Source organism: Chelonoidis abingdonii, chromosome 2 (genome assembly GCF_003597395.2).
Source record: "Chelonoidis abingdonii isolate Lonesome George chromosome 2, CheloAbing_2.0, whole genome shotgun sequence".
In the NCBI taxonomy this organism is placed as follows: domain Eukaryota; kingdom Metazoa; phylum Chordata; order Testudines; family Testudinidae; genus Chelonoidis; species Chelonoidis abingdonii.
This window is the reverse complement of record NC_133770.1, coordinates 75,772,817-75,789,078: the sequence shown is the minus strand read 5'-3', so window position 1 is coordinate 75,789,078 and position 16,262 is coordinate 75,772,817. Positions and strand designations below refer to the sequence as shown.

The window sequence follows — 16,262 nt, the reverse complement described above, 5'->3', positions numbered from 1 at the left end:
CATACACATTTGATTGATTTTTATCAGTGGAATACACTGAGAGCTCTTCACAGTGGTCAGTTCTGGGTCTGATGTCTGGGTTGTGCTGTATGGGTTGATTAGACAGTTCGCTGCAAAATAGCTTTGCTGGTTGTGGTTCTGTTGCACTCATTGCAGAAAAGTGGATGGCTTGTTTTGCCTCCTTTACTGCAGTAGCACAGTCCTGTGACTGTTGTTTGTGCTGCTGCCAGACAGGTTCAGAATGTTTTTTGTGCCTCTCGCATTCTAGCTTTCTGCTTCTGCACTTCACCTGCCATAGTTCTTGGTGATCTTCAGGGTCAATGTGGGGGAAAATGGATGGTTTGGAGCCAGGGTAGTGGACGACAAGTGATTGTTTTGGTGTACTCACTCATCAGGACCCTTGCCTTGTGTTTGGGTGGCTTATTTTCCTAGGATGAGTTGAAAACCTCTGGACTTCAGGAATTTTCAGGGGTAGAATAGTTTTAGTTGCTCACTCCCCTAGTGGGAAGGCAGGATGGCTCTGATCTCTGTCTAGATGAGGTGATGATCATACCAAAAGAGTGGTATGTTGATGTCTCCAGTACCAAATCCTAGGTTTAAGATAGGATCCAGCATATTTCCAATTGCATATATAGGTTCAGGGAATGCCTGTGAAAATCCAAGTGTTTCCACATAGGCCATGAGATCAAGTGCTACTGTATTACTGAGGTGGTCTGTGAAGGTTGGTCACTTGTAAACATGGAATCTGGGGATTCCAGAACTAGGGTGGGAAGCAGCGGCTCTGTAAGCACCTATAGGAAAGTTGACTGTGTTTCCATCTGGAAATCTGTACACCGCCAGGAGTCCTAGATTCCTTTTGTCCTTCACCTCACGGTGCATATGATTGCATTTAAATGTTTGTTTCTGGGATGGAACATCTGAATACAATAATAAAATATTCAATAGATTATAAATGAAGTGTTTTTCAAAAACTTTACAATATTTGGCCATTTACAGATTGTAACAGACTTTTTTAAATAAGTTATTAAAAACCTTCTAATGAGGTCATGAGGTGGGGGTACAGGGTAGGCAATTTCCTAGGGGAAACTAGTTTAGGCCAGGACACTGGTAAAACCGGCTTGGACAGGGAATCTGATGCAGTTATTTTACCAATGTCCAGCAAGTTCAGCAAGTATAGAATGAATCTTTTCAAATGTTGGATACATCCATTTAAAATGGAGGAATAGGCTTAGCTATTATCAAAGTTGGTCTTCTGCTGCAAACTGCTATGTGGCCAAATGAACCTGGACTGGTAGTCTGCAACTCTGACTGCTTCTGATTGCTTAGAGTTTCAGGTCTACAACTCAGCATTGTTGTCATTTTCATATAATGACTTTTGTTTATATAATACTGCAAACTGAAATGAGTCATGACATGTAACTTCCTGGAGAAAATATCAAACCAAAATGTATACAGACATTCAGATGTTCAGTACTAGTTACATAAATTAGTATTACGCCCCCTGCCATTTTACTTATTTGTGTAACCATAAATTAATCTATGAATCTACTGCTTTATGTCACCACAATATGACTGTATAACTAAAACTAAGTGTAGTGTGGTGTGCATTAATTAAACCGTTTTTAAAATAGAAAATGCTTTAAACTGGGACTAACTAATTTTTCCCAGGGTGGTAAAAAACATGATTTTACTGATTGCAAACTGTCTTTGGTCAATACCATGCCATTCCTGGGAGGGAGGAGAATACATGCTTCCCAAATTCTACCATGACTTATGCTCCATGCAACTGCATTGAGGTGAATCAGGGCAGAGTTTGGCCCATTATATTAAATCAGTTACCTACAGCTGATGAGCTCCAGGAAGAGCGAAACCAGTTCCGCCCTGTTTCAATAGTTATGAAAAGTTCGGACTGGTCCTGTAGTACTGTCCTGCCGCAAAACGGTCACTCCTGAGTTTAAGAATAAGGCTATGAAGGAAGCTGTCTTCCTAGGATTCTCCTGCCCACCTACAATGTCACATTATTTCTTCATCTCTCATACATTACTCCTGGGGGAATTCTGCAGCCTGAGCAATGCAGAATTTTGCAGAAATTAATGGTTTTTGTGCAGAATTTCCTTTCCCACACAGAAATGGGCTGCAGTGCTGCTGACTGCCACTAGGGGCTGCTGTACCTGGCAGAGCCCAGCTTGCACATAGAAGACACTGCTGGGGAGAGAGCTAGGGGGTTCCTGGCAGCTACAATTCCCCGCACGCCCTGAGGGAAGGTGACAGCAGTGCGCAGGAAACTCCTTGCAAGCCTGGGACCCAGCATCAGGCTGTTTCTTCCTCTGGATCCGTGGGGTGGCCATGACTGGGCTGGGGGGAGTGGAGTGCAGGTATCTGGGCTAGGGCACCCCTGCAACTGGACTCTGAGGGAGAGGGATACAGGAATCTGGGATGGGGGGCCGTGGCTGGGCTCAGGGATGGAGGAGGCAGAGAAGCAGGAACTATGTTATCATAGGGGTTTCTTTAATTCTCTACTCCTGGGGGAATTTTTGTGATTCTCTGTATTGTTACAGATATACTTGCTGACAGGTATTTTGAAATAAATTACCAAAATAAGTGAAATGATGGTGTGGTGTGATTCATGTAGTGTTATTTTGACAAATAAAATGTGCAGAATTTTAAAATATTGTGCGCAGAATTTTTTATTTTTCTGCGCAGAATTCCCCTAGGAGTACATGTATAGGGGTCTCAGTGCTAATGAAAAATGCCAGATTAACACCACTGTAGAATGCTCTAGTCTCAGAAAATATTCAGCAGTAGTGTTGCATGCTTCCCTGAGTGACTTAAGCATATTCTGGAAGGACAGCCTCTGGCATAAGTTTAGTTTTCATGCCCAGACATGAAACTTTAGCTATTGCGGAGGCTCTTCGTGTGGCCACAAATTTTATATAGCTCCTCATATAACTATCAGATAGTAATCACTTCATACCAGGAAAAAGTCTATTGGCTGAAAACTGGAGCAGCCAGAAAACTGGTCTGGACAAGCGAAAACTGAATGACTTGCAGCCTGCTGGACATCCTTTAACTTAATTCTCCCATCTCTCTTTCCTTGTCCTGCTATGCCAAATGGGAGGGCAGGGAATGCTTTTGTTTGCTCAGCTACTACTCTGTTAAATTCCCTAGCTAATTACCTTAGGTTACATCTATACTACCTGCGGGGTCGGTGGATAGTGTTCGATGTATCAGGGATCAATTTATCACGTCTTGTCTGGACACGATAAATCGATCCGCTAATCAATGCCCGTACTCCACCTTGGCAGGAGGAGTAAGCACAGTTGACGGGGGTGCCGTGGCAGTCAACTTGCTGCCGTGAGGATGGCCAGGTAAGTCAAACTAAGAACATGACCTATGAAGGAAGGCTGAAAGAATTGGGCTTGTTTAGTTTGGAAAAGAGAAGACTGAGAGGGGACATGATAGAAGTTTTCAGGTATCTAAAAGGGTGTCATAAGGAGGAGGGAGAAAACTTGTTCACCTTAGCCTCTAAGGACAGAACAAGAAGCATTGGGCTTCAACCTAAAACTCCCTTGCTGCAGTTTGACATTAGGAAGAAGTTCCTAACTGTCAGGGTGGTTAAACACTGGAATAAATTGCCTAGGGAGGCTGTGGAATCTCCATCTCTGGAGATATTTAAGAGTAGGTTAGATAAATGTCTATCAGAGATGGTCTAGACAGTATTGGGGACTGGACTCGATGACCTCTCCCTTCCAATCCTAGAATCTATGAATCTATAAGATTGCGTATTTTACTTTGACACTCACCCCCCAGTGTAGACCAGCCCTTAGAAAAGAATGTGCCATCAGTGTAGCGAGGTGTAATTGCTGTTATATGGTACTTAACAAAACTGACTGAGGGAGGCCAGTTCCCATCTTCATCGATTATATTTATAAGGCACCATTGTGATCATCTAGTCCAGGGGTAGACAACCTATGGCACATGTGCCGAAGGCAGCACGTGAGCTGATTTTCAGTGGCACTCACACTGCCTGGAGCCTGGTCATTGGTCTGGGGGCCTCTGCATTTTAATTTAATTTTAAATGAAGCTTCTTAAATACTTAAAAAAAAAAAACAACAACCTTATTTATTTTACATACAACAATCGTTTTGTTATATATTATACACCTATAGAAAGAGACCTTCTAAAAACATTAAAACGTATTACCAACACGCGAAACCATAAATCAGAGTGAATAAATGAAGACTCGGCACACCATTTCTGAAAGGTTGCCAACCCCTGATCTAGTCTGATCTCCTGCGATAGACAGGTTCAATTAGTTCTGTTTGGTTAGATATGCTACTAATAAAAAATCCTGGGTGCACCATTAGTTATATGTCAGAGCAGCAGCTGCCTCTAGAAAGGAAGGAAGGAACATACAAGATCTTCCTTGCATCCATATTCAGGCTGGTTTTAGATGACAGCCACAGCCAGCCTGCCATCTCTCCCTACTTCACCTCTGACCTCAATACAAAAAACGCTCCATCTTTCTTATTAGAGTAGGAGTTTCACATACAACATCTTGGTCGTGTCTAGTTAGCTATAACATCACACTCGTTTATTACAGTAACAACATTTGAGAACTAGAACGTTACTGAAGCTTTCAGAATGGAGGCAAGCCAGTGACAACCCGAGTCGCAACTTTCAGACATGATGTGCGAGGTCTTGAATTTATTCACTTCTCAAATTCGATAATCTCTCGCAGCCAGTAATACATTTTAACATTTTTAGAAGGTCTCTTTCTATAAGTCTATAATATATAACTAAACTATTGTTGTATGTAAAGTAAATAAGGTTTTTAAAATGTTTAAGAAGCTTCATTTTAAATTAAATTAAATTTAAAATGCAGAGCCCCCCCAGGCCAGTGGCCAGGACTCAGGCAGTGTGAGGGCCACTAAAAAACACTCGTGTGCTGCCTTTGGCAAGCAAGTCAGAGGTTGCCTACACCTGGACTAACTGAAAACATACATACAATGTCAGACAAGTGGGGCATATACATAGCTTTAAAAAGTGGAAAAGCATTGTATTAGACAACCATACTTGATGAGCAAGTACAGGGGAGTCGCATCTTACACAGGGGTTAGGTTTTGAAGTCAGCGCGTAAGGCGAAAATTGCATATAGTCAAACACTCATTGAGTGGAAAGGCAGGCAGACTCCCCCGCATTACAGGTACAGTATTTAAATTATTTTTCTGTTTTTTTCTTTTGTTTTGCCGAGCCCGTATAGTTAAAATCGCATAAGTTAAATGTGCCTATGATGCGACTCCACTGTAGGTAGTGTGAAAGTAGAATTGAATTATATTGTAAAAATAGGAATGAATTAAAGAAATGCTGTATGTATCTTTGAGCAGAAATAAGAAAGGTTAAAATACAGGTGTAGGGAAAGAAACATTAAGGCATAAACAAAGAGTCCAGTTAAGCTAATGGTAAAGCATTAACTGGAGATTGGTAAAAGTTAGTAAGAAAATTAACTATGTATGTCTAGCCTCAGGTAATCTTGTCAATTCTTCTTCCTTTGTTATCTTGTTAAGTTCGTGACCTTTTATCTGTATAAATAAGATAGTTTATGTCTTGCGCGGTGCTCACATTATCCGAGTGTTATTAGCAGAGCGCTGTGCTAATAAAACAGACTGGTCTGACAAATTGTGGGTCCTGAGTCTGACTTTGACAGTAGTCCATGGACAACTCAGTTAACAACCTTTCTTAGCCTGAAAAACAGTTGATCACTGCCCATTTAGGCAGTTTTTGACTAGTGAATGGTAAAAGGTTCAATACTTCATTGCCAAGCCTCCCCTTAGCAAATGTGTGACAAACAGGTGAAATGCGAAATGTATATTTTGTTGATTCCCACCATAATTTATGGATTGAATTTAAGTACTAAGTTAGAAGAAGTCTTTTCACTGTGTGAACCACATAGTGCCATCTGCCATTATAAATCAGCAGCAGGCTTTGAACCCCTTGATCTTCAAATTGCTGTCTTAGGCCAATTCAGTGGCTAATAATTGCTAGCTACTTTGTGGATTAGCCACTGAATGAGAACTTGACATGTGCTTTCTGAGTGGCTGACACAACTGTTTACTAGTCAGCAGTAGAATATTGGTGATCAGGAATCCTGGATTCTGTACTTGGCTCTAAAAAGTGTAGATCTGGCTTGACATGACTAAGGCCTGGTCTGCACTACGCGTTTATACCGAATTTAGCAGCGTTAAACCGATTTAACGCTGCACCCATCCACACAATGAAGCCCTTTATATCGATATAAAGGGCTCTTAAACTAATTTCTGTACTCCTCCCTGTCGAGGGGAGTAGCGCTGAAATCGGTATTGTCATGTCAGATTAGGGTTACTGTGGCCGCAATTCGACGGTATTGGCCTCCGGGTGGTATCCCACAGTGCACCATTGTGACTGCTCTGGAAAGCAATCTGAACTCGGATGCACTGACCAGGTAGACAGGAAAAGCCCCATGAACTTTTGAATTTCATTTCCTGTTTGCCCAAGCTGGGAGCTGCGATGCAGTCCCAAATCCAAAAGAGCTCCAGCATGGACCGTACGGATGATACTGGATCTGATCTCTGTATGGGAGACAAATCAGCTATCAGAGCTCCGTTCCAGAGAGGAAATGCCAAAGATTTGAAAAAATCTCCAGGCTATGATAGACAGAGGCCACAGCGAGGATTCAGCACAGTGCTGTGTGACAAGCGTACAGAAACCAAAGAATAATAGACGCTCGTGAAGTGGAGGGAGGGGTACTGAGACTCCAGCTATCCCACAGTCTGCAGTCCCGAAAAGCATTGCATCTTGGCTGAGCTCCCAATACCTGAAGGTGTCAAAAAACATTTTTCAGCTCCCAGGTTTCGGAGTATATGTGTCATTACCCTCCCCCCAAAAAAAGAAAAGGAAAAAATCGTTTCTAACTTTTTTCAATATCACCTCATATCGACTGCATGCTGCTGGTAGACAGGTGCTGCTGAAAGCAGCATCCCCCCTCCCCGGGCAGACGTGCAAAATGACTGATATCCATCCTAATATATCCATGAGTGCTCCGCCTGGCCTCGTGAGGTCAGCCGAGGCCGCGGCAAAAGGAATGACTCCCTGTTATCCCAGCAGACGTACAGAAGGATTGAAACAGTCCTCATATAGCAACTGGAGCTGACGCCTCCCGCCCACCTTTCAAGTCAATGAAGATTCGGTACTCGCTGGACTTCATAGCAGCGGAAGACTGCCTCCCCTTAATTTATCTCACTAAAAAGTCAGTGTTTCTTATTCTGCATTCTTTATTATTCATACACAATGGGGATAAACTTATGAGCCGGAGAGGAAGCAACGGTGGGTTGTTGCAAGGCACCCCCAGAATGTATGCGCTCATCATTCTGCGGATATCTGGGCTTACCCGGAGCGGCTGTGCTCTCTGGTTCTCTAGTAGACTTGCCCCATATTCTAGCAGGACGACTCCTTTTTAGACAAAGCATAAAGAAAGAATACCTGGGGAGTCATTCCATTTTGTCCATGCGCCCAAGCCGACCTCAGGAGCCCGCCAGGAGCACCATGACAGCAGCAGACGGTACAAAAGATGATAACCGTCGTCACCATTCCAATTGCAATGATACAAAAGGATTGTAACCGTATCGCCAATTTCCAACTGCTGACAGTGACTATAGCGGCTGTAATCTTGCACTTGCAAGGTAATAATCTGCTTTGTAGATGCAGTACCGCATCTTCTATCAGTCCAGTACACATACAGTGAAAAAGCTAAACGGTCCATGGTTCGATGACTATGGCGTCTCAGGGAATCCAAGGGAGAAAGGGAGCGAAATGAATTGTTAGCGTTGCTTATTTACCCAGAATCACCCGCGACACTGTTTTTGCCCCATCATGCATCGGGATCGCAACCTAGAATTCCAATGGGCGGGGGAGACTGTGGGAACTATGGGATAGCTATGGGATAGCTACCCACAGTGCAACGCTCTGGAAATCGACGCTAGCCTCGGACCATGGATGCAGACCGCCGAATTGATGTGATTAGTGTGGCCGTGTGCACTCCACTTTATACAATCTGTTTTAAAAAACCGGTTTCTGTAACATCGGAAGAATCCCGTAATGTAGACATACCCTAATTGGACGTGGGTGAGGCTTCGTTTTTTGGGAGACAGGATTAGGATCAGTGAGCTGAAAGCAGAATGTCTGTACTAGCTAAAACAAGGGGGAACCCCGGGAAACCATTTATAATGGATAAAATAACTAACTAAAATGAGCCTGGAATATAGGATAAGGTAAAGAGTAAGTCATGTATGGATAGTGTGTGCTGTATAGGGATTGTTTCCTAGAAAGTAACCAAGCCAGTCCAAAAATATGTGATGCAATGTATAGTAAATGCAATATAATGTGTAAATGTATATAAAGAAAGAGGTTTGCAGTGTAACTTTGAATGTGTGGTATGCCCTATCCTGGAGCTGCTGGAGGCGATTCGGGCCAAGGGACATACTGTCCGCCGCTTCAAGCAGCTCCCATTGGCCTGGAGCAGCGAACCGCGGCCAGTGGGAGCCGTGATCGGACGGACCTGAGGACACGGCTGATAAACAAACCGGCCCGGCCCGCCAGGGGCTTGCCCTAAACAAGTGGCCTCCCAAGTTTGGGAAACACTGCCCTATACCAACCCGCTATACTTGAGTGTGATCATCTCAGCGTAGCTTTGCTGTATGCCAAATAAAAATATGAGTGACAGAATCTGAAGTATCAGAGGGGTAGCCATGTTAGTCTGGATCTGTAAAAGCAGCAAAGAGTCTTGTGGCACCATGTAGACTAACAGACGTATTGGAGCATGAGCTTTCGTGGGTAAATACCCGCTTCGTTGGATGCAATCTGAAGTTGAACTAAGTTCTAGGAAAGCCGAGTGGAAGGAGGTCTCAGAGGGAATCCCTACAAGAAGGGAGTGCAATTATAGTGATTAGAAATACTGTAACCAAAACTGGTTTAGTCAATCTGAAAGGCAGTGTGCTACAGTGAACAAGCTGAGAGTGGGCGATCTGGGATTAGAATCCAGCTCTCCTGAGTTTCATTTCAGCACTCAGGGTCTTACAACATTAAGTGCTCAGAAGCCTTATTAGGCATCACTACCTCCAGTAAAGGTTTTTTCAGCAGCTCTTTGCTGGTTGTGACTTGCATGAAAATACAAAGAACAGTTAGCTTTAAACTCTTGGTCTCCTCCTTCCTGGGTTAGGGAATTATCCCCTTGGTTATAGAAGTATGCTGATTCACTCTCTTTCACCCCAGTATTTGTGCCGGGTCTGCTAGGTTGTCAAATTCAGCAGCTTCAGCTTTACACATACATTTTCCATTATGGCTAAAAAGTTATAAAGCGCTCTCTAGTCAAGCACAGCTATGTATAACTGGTACTCTGGGAATCAGCACGTGAAGAGCAACAATATGCATGAAGGACAGATCCCACAATCTGAGTATATTAGATTCCTGGGAAGGGCATACAAAGAAAAGTGAGACAATCCAGTGAAAAATTGCCAGAAGGGTTCATTTTTGAGTTCTTACTTATCTCTGTATCAGTCCATTTTTCAATCACACCATCATGAAAAATTCAAGTAGTGCTCAAAGTTTACACTCTGTGTTTTAATTTTAGCCATGTTGTTCATATTTTTACAGTTTAAAACTCCTTTTAACTGAAATCTGTAATGCAACCTTAACTATGGAGTCACAATCAGAAACTCTATAATAAATATACAAACAAACTTACACATTAATGAACCAAGACCAGATGTTTTGAAATCATCCAATTACTAGAAAATGGTTTGCATAGATTGTAATAATACCTATATTTTTTCCATATTAGGAGGCTGAAACAATCTTCTTTAAAACCCTTCAATCAAACTTTCAGCATGTGCAAGTGTATGAGAACCAGTCTCTTCAGAAGAAAGCATTGGCTTCTATTCCAGTTCAAGCATTGAAAGAGAGAGCTCAAGAAAAGTTAGCACAAGCCAAAAAAATGGATGGAGGTATTAGTTCTCACAATTTATGAGACACTAAAAATACTAGGTTAAACATATGGACATAATGTGCATGTTTATAGACTAAGGTTGTCATCATATTTTTGTGAGTTCAGAATACTAGTTTTAAACTACACTAGTATTCAGAATGTGTGTAGTATGCCATGTTATTCAGTTAGTTTATCTTCTTTGTCGAAAAAGAAGAGTGCTTGGAGAATTAATGCTAATTCTTAGTTTAGGTTTGTTCTCTCTGTTTAAAATCATATTAGATGAAATTTGAGGCTCACATTTCTTCTGTCCTTCAGGTTAATCTGTTGAGTACCAGCACATCATATGGATTCAAAATTCATGTGTGCACAGGGCTGAAGCCATGTACTGTATTCTTTACAGATGGGGCTTTGAGAGGTTTCATAAATTTCAGTGCAGCCGAACCATTTCTTAAATTTATTAACCTTCTGTCCTGTCTTCCATTCTCATCTGTCCTCTCCTCATCCACTGTGCACTGATATCTTTCAATTTCGTATTTTCTCTTCCTGTCCATGCTTTTCTTTTATGTCCATCTGCTGTCCATATGTTCATGGCTGGGGAAGGAAGGAGGGATGAGAGAGCAAAGGAAATTTACAGTATTTGAATCCAGATTTCTGAACTAGCAGCAAATAGCACTGGAAGCAGCAGGGTATTGCTTTTCTGCTTGCATCTGGAGTAGAATGAAGATAATAAGTGTATGTTTTTAAGGAAAGGCAGAGCAATTAAAATCACTGTTTATTTTTTTTTAAATCACTGATTCAGGTCATCTTGAGACAGTGTAAAATTAATTTCAAAACTTGTACTATTTTAACTTTACTTTAAAAATGTAGAATGAACTAAATTAAATTACAAATGCTGTTTCTTTTTAAAACACCACTTTTGGTAGTTTGTCTTTTCTAATGTTATAGAAATACAATAGGCAAAAACCAAAAAAATGGAAGTTAAGGCCTTGATCCTGCAAACAAGTATGTAACTTCATTCACGTGAATAATCCTTTTGATTACATACCTAAAGTGAAGCACATGCATAAGCGTCAGGATCTAAAACTGTATTTTTAATAAAAACTACTCTTTGTGGCATAAAATCTTTCTCACTTCAATACAAAATTGCTTCAGTTTTAACAGTGAAAAGTTAGACTTTCAAGATGTTAAAAAATTTATTTTGAATTTTTATGCATACAAGCTAAAAAGTTCCAAAATAAAGGAGGGTAAAATTAGCCTTCCATACCCAGATTTAGACACCAAAAGGGGGGATTTTCAAAAGTACCATAGTGACTTATGTTCCGAAGTCCTATTGATTTCAAACTGCATACCCTGATGGAAGAGTATCAGAGAATTTCAGCTTTCTTTACTTGTGGAACTTCAGTATATTACAAGGTTATGTTGGTTACAAATACATAGGGCCCTACCAAATTTATGGCCACATAAAATGCATCACAGACTGTAAAAATCTGGTCTTTTGTGTGCTTTTACCCTACACTATGGATTTCACAGGAGAGACCAGTGTTTCTCATATAGGAAGTTCTGACCCAAAAGGGAGTTGCAGGGGGGGCATGGTATTGCCACCCTTATTTTTGCATTGCCTTCAGAGCTGGGCGACCGGAGAGTGGCAGAGGTTGGCTGGGCACTCAACTCTGAAGGCAGCTCTGCCAGCAGCAGTGCAGACATAAGGATGGCAATATCATACCATACCATGCCTTCCTTCTTTCTGCACTGCTGCTGATGGCAGTTCTACCTTCAGAGCTGGGCTCACGGCCAGCAGCCGCTACTCTCCAGCCGCCCAGCTCTGAAGGCAGCAACGCCACCAGCGGGAGTGTAGAAGTAAGGATAGCAGTACCACAATTCCCCCTACAATAACCTTGCAACCCCCTCTCCTCATTTTTGGGACCCCTAAAATTACACCATCAAATTTCAGATTTAAATCCTATGAGCGTGAAATTGACCAAAATGGAGCATGAATTTGGTAGGGCCCTACAAATACAGGATAGAGTATTCACTTACCAGTTTTATGTTTGAGATTGTGTTCTCATAATAATATTACTAAAATGTTTTCACTGAGCATTTAAAGTATGGAATTACCTAAAAGAAAGAAATCACCAAGTAAAATATGAAATTCTTCTAATAATTAGGAAACTAAAAAATTACTACAAAACATCCACTATAGCAATTTGAGACTAAAATGGAGGGAAAGAACTAGTAACATGTAAACCAGAAATATTATTTAACTTTAAAAAGTTGATTTAAACCAAAAAATTGATGGTTTTGATATTTTTTTTAAAATAATGATTTTTATCCACTCTGGTTTAAGGGGGTTGGAGCTTGTGTTCATGTGACCCCAGCTTCTACAGCTGAAGTGTCCAAAGCAGCATTCAAGGTTTCAGACCTTGCACCTTCAATTCAGGTGTAAAAGAGTCCGAGGAAAACGTTGCCATTTGTTCGGCAATGACAACTTAAAAGCAGAGGTAGCGGGTTAACTTTAATTTTAAAAGCTGTACGGAAAGACAGACTCCATTGAAAATGGGCTGTATGGAAGGGAGTAGCTACTGTTGCTGAGAAATAATCTACCCTTCCTGTTTCCTGGTAAATCTGTCACTGTTGTATTAAAAGAGCCACCTGGAGAAATTACCGTTGCTCTTAGAGAACAGTTATTACAGGCAGATCCAAAAAAACCTTTGGGATTTTGAAGAACAAGTAAAAGTCATAGGCATTTTGGCTCATAAAGACTACTCTGATAAAGTTATGGTCATCTGAACAGAGATTACAATGCTTGTCTTTATCCTCATTGGCCATTTGCCATTAGCAATGTAAATTGACCAGAATTGTGTATACTTTTAACTTTTGTGATATCTGGGTATTTTCAAACAATCATTTCTTGTTGAAACAGATCATATTTGTCATTATTTTTATGCAGGATTTACTTTATGAACCCAGAGAAGAATATTTATGTAATAGTAGCAGTTTTCTTTCCACCACTAACCAACAGAAAGAAAAATTGTCCTTTGATTGAAATTACCTCATTTAGTTTCTGACGAACAGCTTAGAGAAAAGGTAGCACTGAAATAGCTGTCAAAGCATATCCAGTATATAAGCAGTAGATGCTATTTCTGTTGAATCATTTATGGAACATTCTTAATTTGTATAATGCTAAAAAGGTGCAATATCCTGTCTTCCGACAGTAGCCAGTACCAGGTGCCCCAGAGGGGATGAACAGAACAGGTAATCATCAAGTGATCCATCCCCGTCACCTATCCCCAGCTTCTGGCAAACAGAGGTTAGGGACATCATCCCTGCCCATCCTGGCTAATAGCCACTGATATAACTATCCTCCATGAATATATCTCATTCTTTTTTGAACCCTGTTATAGTCTTGGCCTTCAGAACATCCTCTTGCAAGAAATTCCACAGGTTGACTGTGCGTTGTGTGAAGAAATACTTCCTTTTGTTTGTTTTAAATCTACATATTAATTTCATTTGGTGACCCCTAGTTCCCGTGTTATGAGAAGGAGTAAATAACACTTCCTTATTTACTTTCTCCACACCAGTCATGATTTTATAGACTTCTATCATATCCCCCCTTAGTCATCTCTTTTCCAAGCTGAAAAGTTCCAGTCTTATTAATCTCTCCTCATATGGAACTGTTCCATACCTCTAATCATTTTTGTTTCCCTTTTCTGAATCTTTTCCAAAGCCAATATATCTTTTTGAGATGAGGCAACCACATCTGTATGCAGTATTCAAGATGTGGGTGTACCACGGATTCATATAGAGGCAATATGATATTTTCTGTCTTATCTATCCCTTTCTTAATGATTCATAGAATCATGGAAGATTAGGATTGGAAGAGACCTCAGGAGGTCATCTAGTCCAACTCTCTGCTCAGAGCAGGACCAACCCCAACTAAATCATCCCAGCGAGGATTTTGTCAAGCTGCGCCTTAAAAACCTCTAAGGATGGAGATTCTGCCACTTCCATAGGTAGCCCATTCCGGTGCTTCACCACTCTCCTAGTGAAATAGTTTTTCCTAATATCCAACCTAGACCTTCCCCACTGCAACTTGAGACCATCGCTCCTTGTTCTGTCATCTGCCACCCCTGAGAACAGCCTAGCTCCATCCTCTTTGGAACCCCTCTTCAGGTAGTTGAAGGCTGCTATCAAATCCCACCTCAGTCTTCTCTTCTGCAGACTAAATAAGCACAGTTCCCTCAGCCTCTCCTCGTAAGTCATGCGCTCTGGGCCCTTAATCATTTTTGTTGCCCTCCGCTAGACTCTCTCCAATTTGTCCACCTCCTTTCTGTAGTGGGGGGCCCAAAACTGGATGCAATACTCCAGATGTGGCCTCCCCAGTGCCGAATTGAGGGGAATAATCACTTCCCTCGATCTTATGGCAATGCTCCTACTAATGCAGCCCAATATGTTGTTAGCCTTCTTGGCAACAGGGGCACACTGTTGACTCAGTGGCATAGCCAGGTGGAGGGAAGAGGGAGAGTGGGGAAAAAAAAGGCGCTTTTACTGACAGGGCAGCACTGTGAGTCTTCGGTGGCACCTCAGCGGCGGAACCTTCACTCGCTCTTCAGGTCTTCAGCGGCATTTTGCCAGTGAAGCTTCAGTGCCACCGAAGACACCTGAAGCGAGTGAAGGTCCCGAAGACCCGGAGCGCCACTCACTCAATAAAAGAGCCACAGCAGGTGGCACCTTTTTTTCACTCTCGGGTGAGTAAAATTAAAAAGGCACCACTTGTACTTGGTGGGGGAGCAGCTGTTCCCCTGCTCCCCCCTAGCTACGCTACTGTGTTGACTCATTTCCGGCTTCTCATCCACTGTAATCCCCAGGTCCTTTTCTGCAGGACTGCCACTTAGCCAGTCGGTCCCCAACCTGTAGCAGTGCATGGGATTCTTTCATTCTAAGTGCAGGACTTTGCACTTGTCCTTGTTGAACCTCATCAGATTTCTTTTAGCCCAATCATCCAGTTTGTCTAGGTCACTCGGGAACCTATCCCTACCCTCCAGCATATCTACCTCTCCCCCCAGCTTAGTGTCATCTGCAGACTTGGTCAGGGTGCAATCCATACCATCATCCAGATCATTAATGAAGATGTTGAATAAAACCAGCGCCAGGACCAACCCCTGGGGCACTCGGCTTGATACCAGCTGCGAACTAGACATCGAGCCATTGATCACTACCCGTTGAGCCTGACAATCTAGCCAGCTTTCTATCCACCTTATAGTCCATTCATCCAAAGCCATACTACTTTAACTTGCTGGCAAAAATTCTGTGGGAGATCGAATCAAAAGCTTTGCTAAAGTCAAGGTATATCACGTCCACCGTTTTCCCTGTATTCCCAGAGCCAGTTATCTCATCATAGAAGGCAATCAAGTTGTTCAGGCATGACTTGCCCTTGGTGAATCCATGTTGACTGTTCCTGATCACCTTCCTCTCCTCCAAGTGCTTCAAAATGGATTCCTTGAGGACCTGCTCCATGATTTTTCCAGGGAGTGAGGTGAGGCTGACCAGTCTGTAGTTCCCCAGATTCTCCTCCTTCCCTTTTTTAAAGATGGGCACTATATTTGCCTTTTTCTAGTTGTCTGGGATCTCCCCCGATTGCCACCAGTTTTCAAAGATCGGGGTATAGAAATTGTATGGCAGGCCATGAATGCTCACGAAATTGGGGGGAGTGGTGTGGGAGGGGGTGAGGGCTCTGGGGTGGGGCCAGAAATGAGGAGTTCATGGTGCAGGAGGGGGCTCTGGGCTGGGGCAGAGGGTTGGGTTGCTGGGGGTGAGGGCTCCAGCTGAGGTGCGGGCTGTTGGGTAGGGCTGGGGATGAGGGAGTTGGGGCGCAGGAGGATGCTCCAGGCTGGGATCGAGGGGTTCAGAGGGTGGGTGGGGGATCAGTGCTGGGGCAGGGGGCTGGGATATGTGGGGGGGAGTGAAGGCTCCAATCTGGGGGTGGGCCTCTGGGTGTGGGCTGGGGATGAGGTGTTTGGCGTGGAAGAGGTGCTCCAGGCTGGGACCAAGGGTCAGAGGGCAGGAGGGATCAGGGCAGAGGGATTGGGGTGCAGGGGAGCCTCGGTTGCAGGCTCCAGCCACGCTTACCTCAGGCAGCACTCAGAGCGTGTCCCCCATCCGGCTCCTACGTGGCAGTGCAGCTAGCAGCTCTACACAATGCCGTCTGGCAGGGGCTTGCTCTCACAGCTCCATTGGCGGGAACCGT

At 42.9% G+C, this 16,262-nt stretch overlaps 1 protein-coding gene across 2 annotated transcripts in view; it reads left to right on the top strand.

The window, feature by feature from the left end:
* The window catches only part of NGLY1 (N-glycanase 1), a 51,653-nt gene that overhangs the window by 11,855 nt on the left and 23,536 nt on the right, over positions 1-16,262 (top strand). For both annotated transcript variants that reach the window (XM_075062466.1, XM_032768030.2), the window contains exon 4: positions 9,875-10,037. In XM_075062466.1, the coding sequence (XP_074918567.1) occupies positions 9,875-10,037 (163 nt within the window). The remainder of the gene's footprint in view (positions 1-9,874; positions 10,038-16,262) is intronic.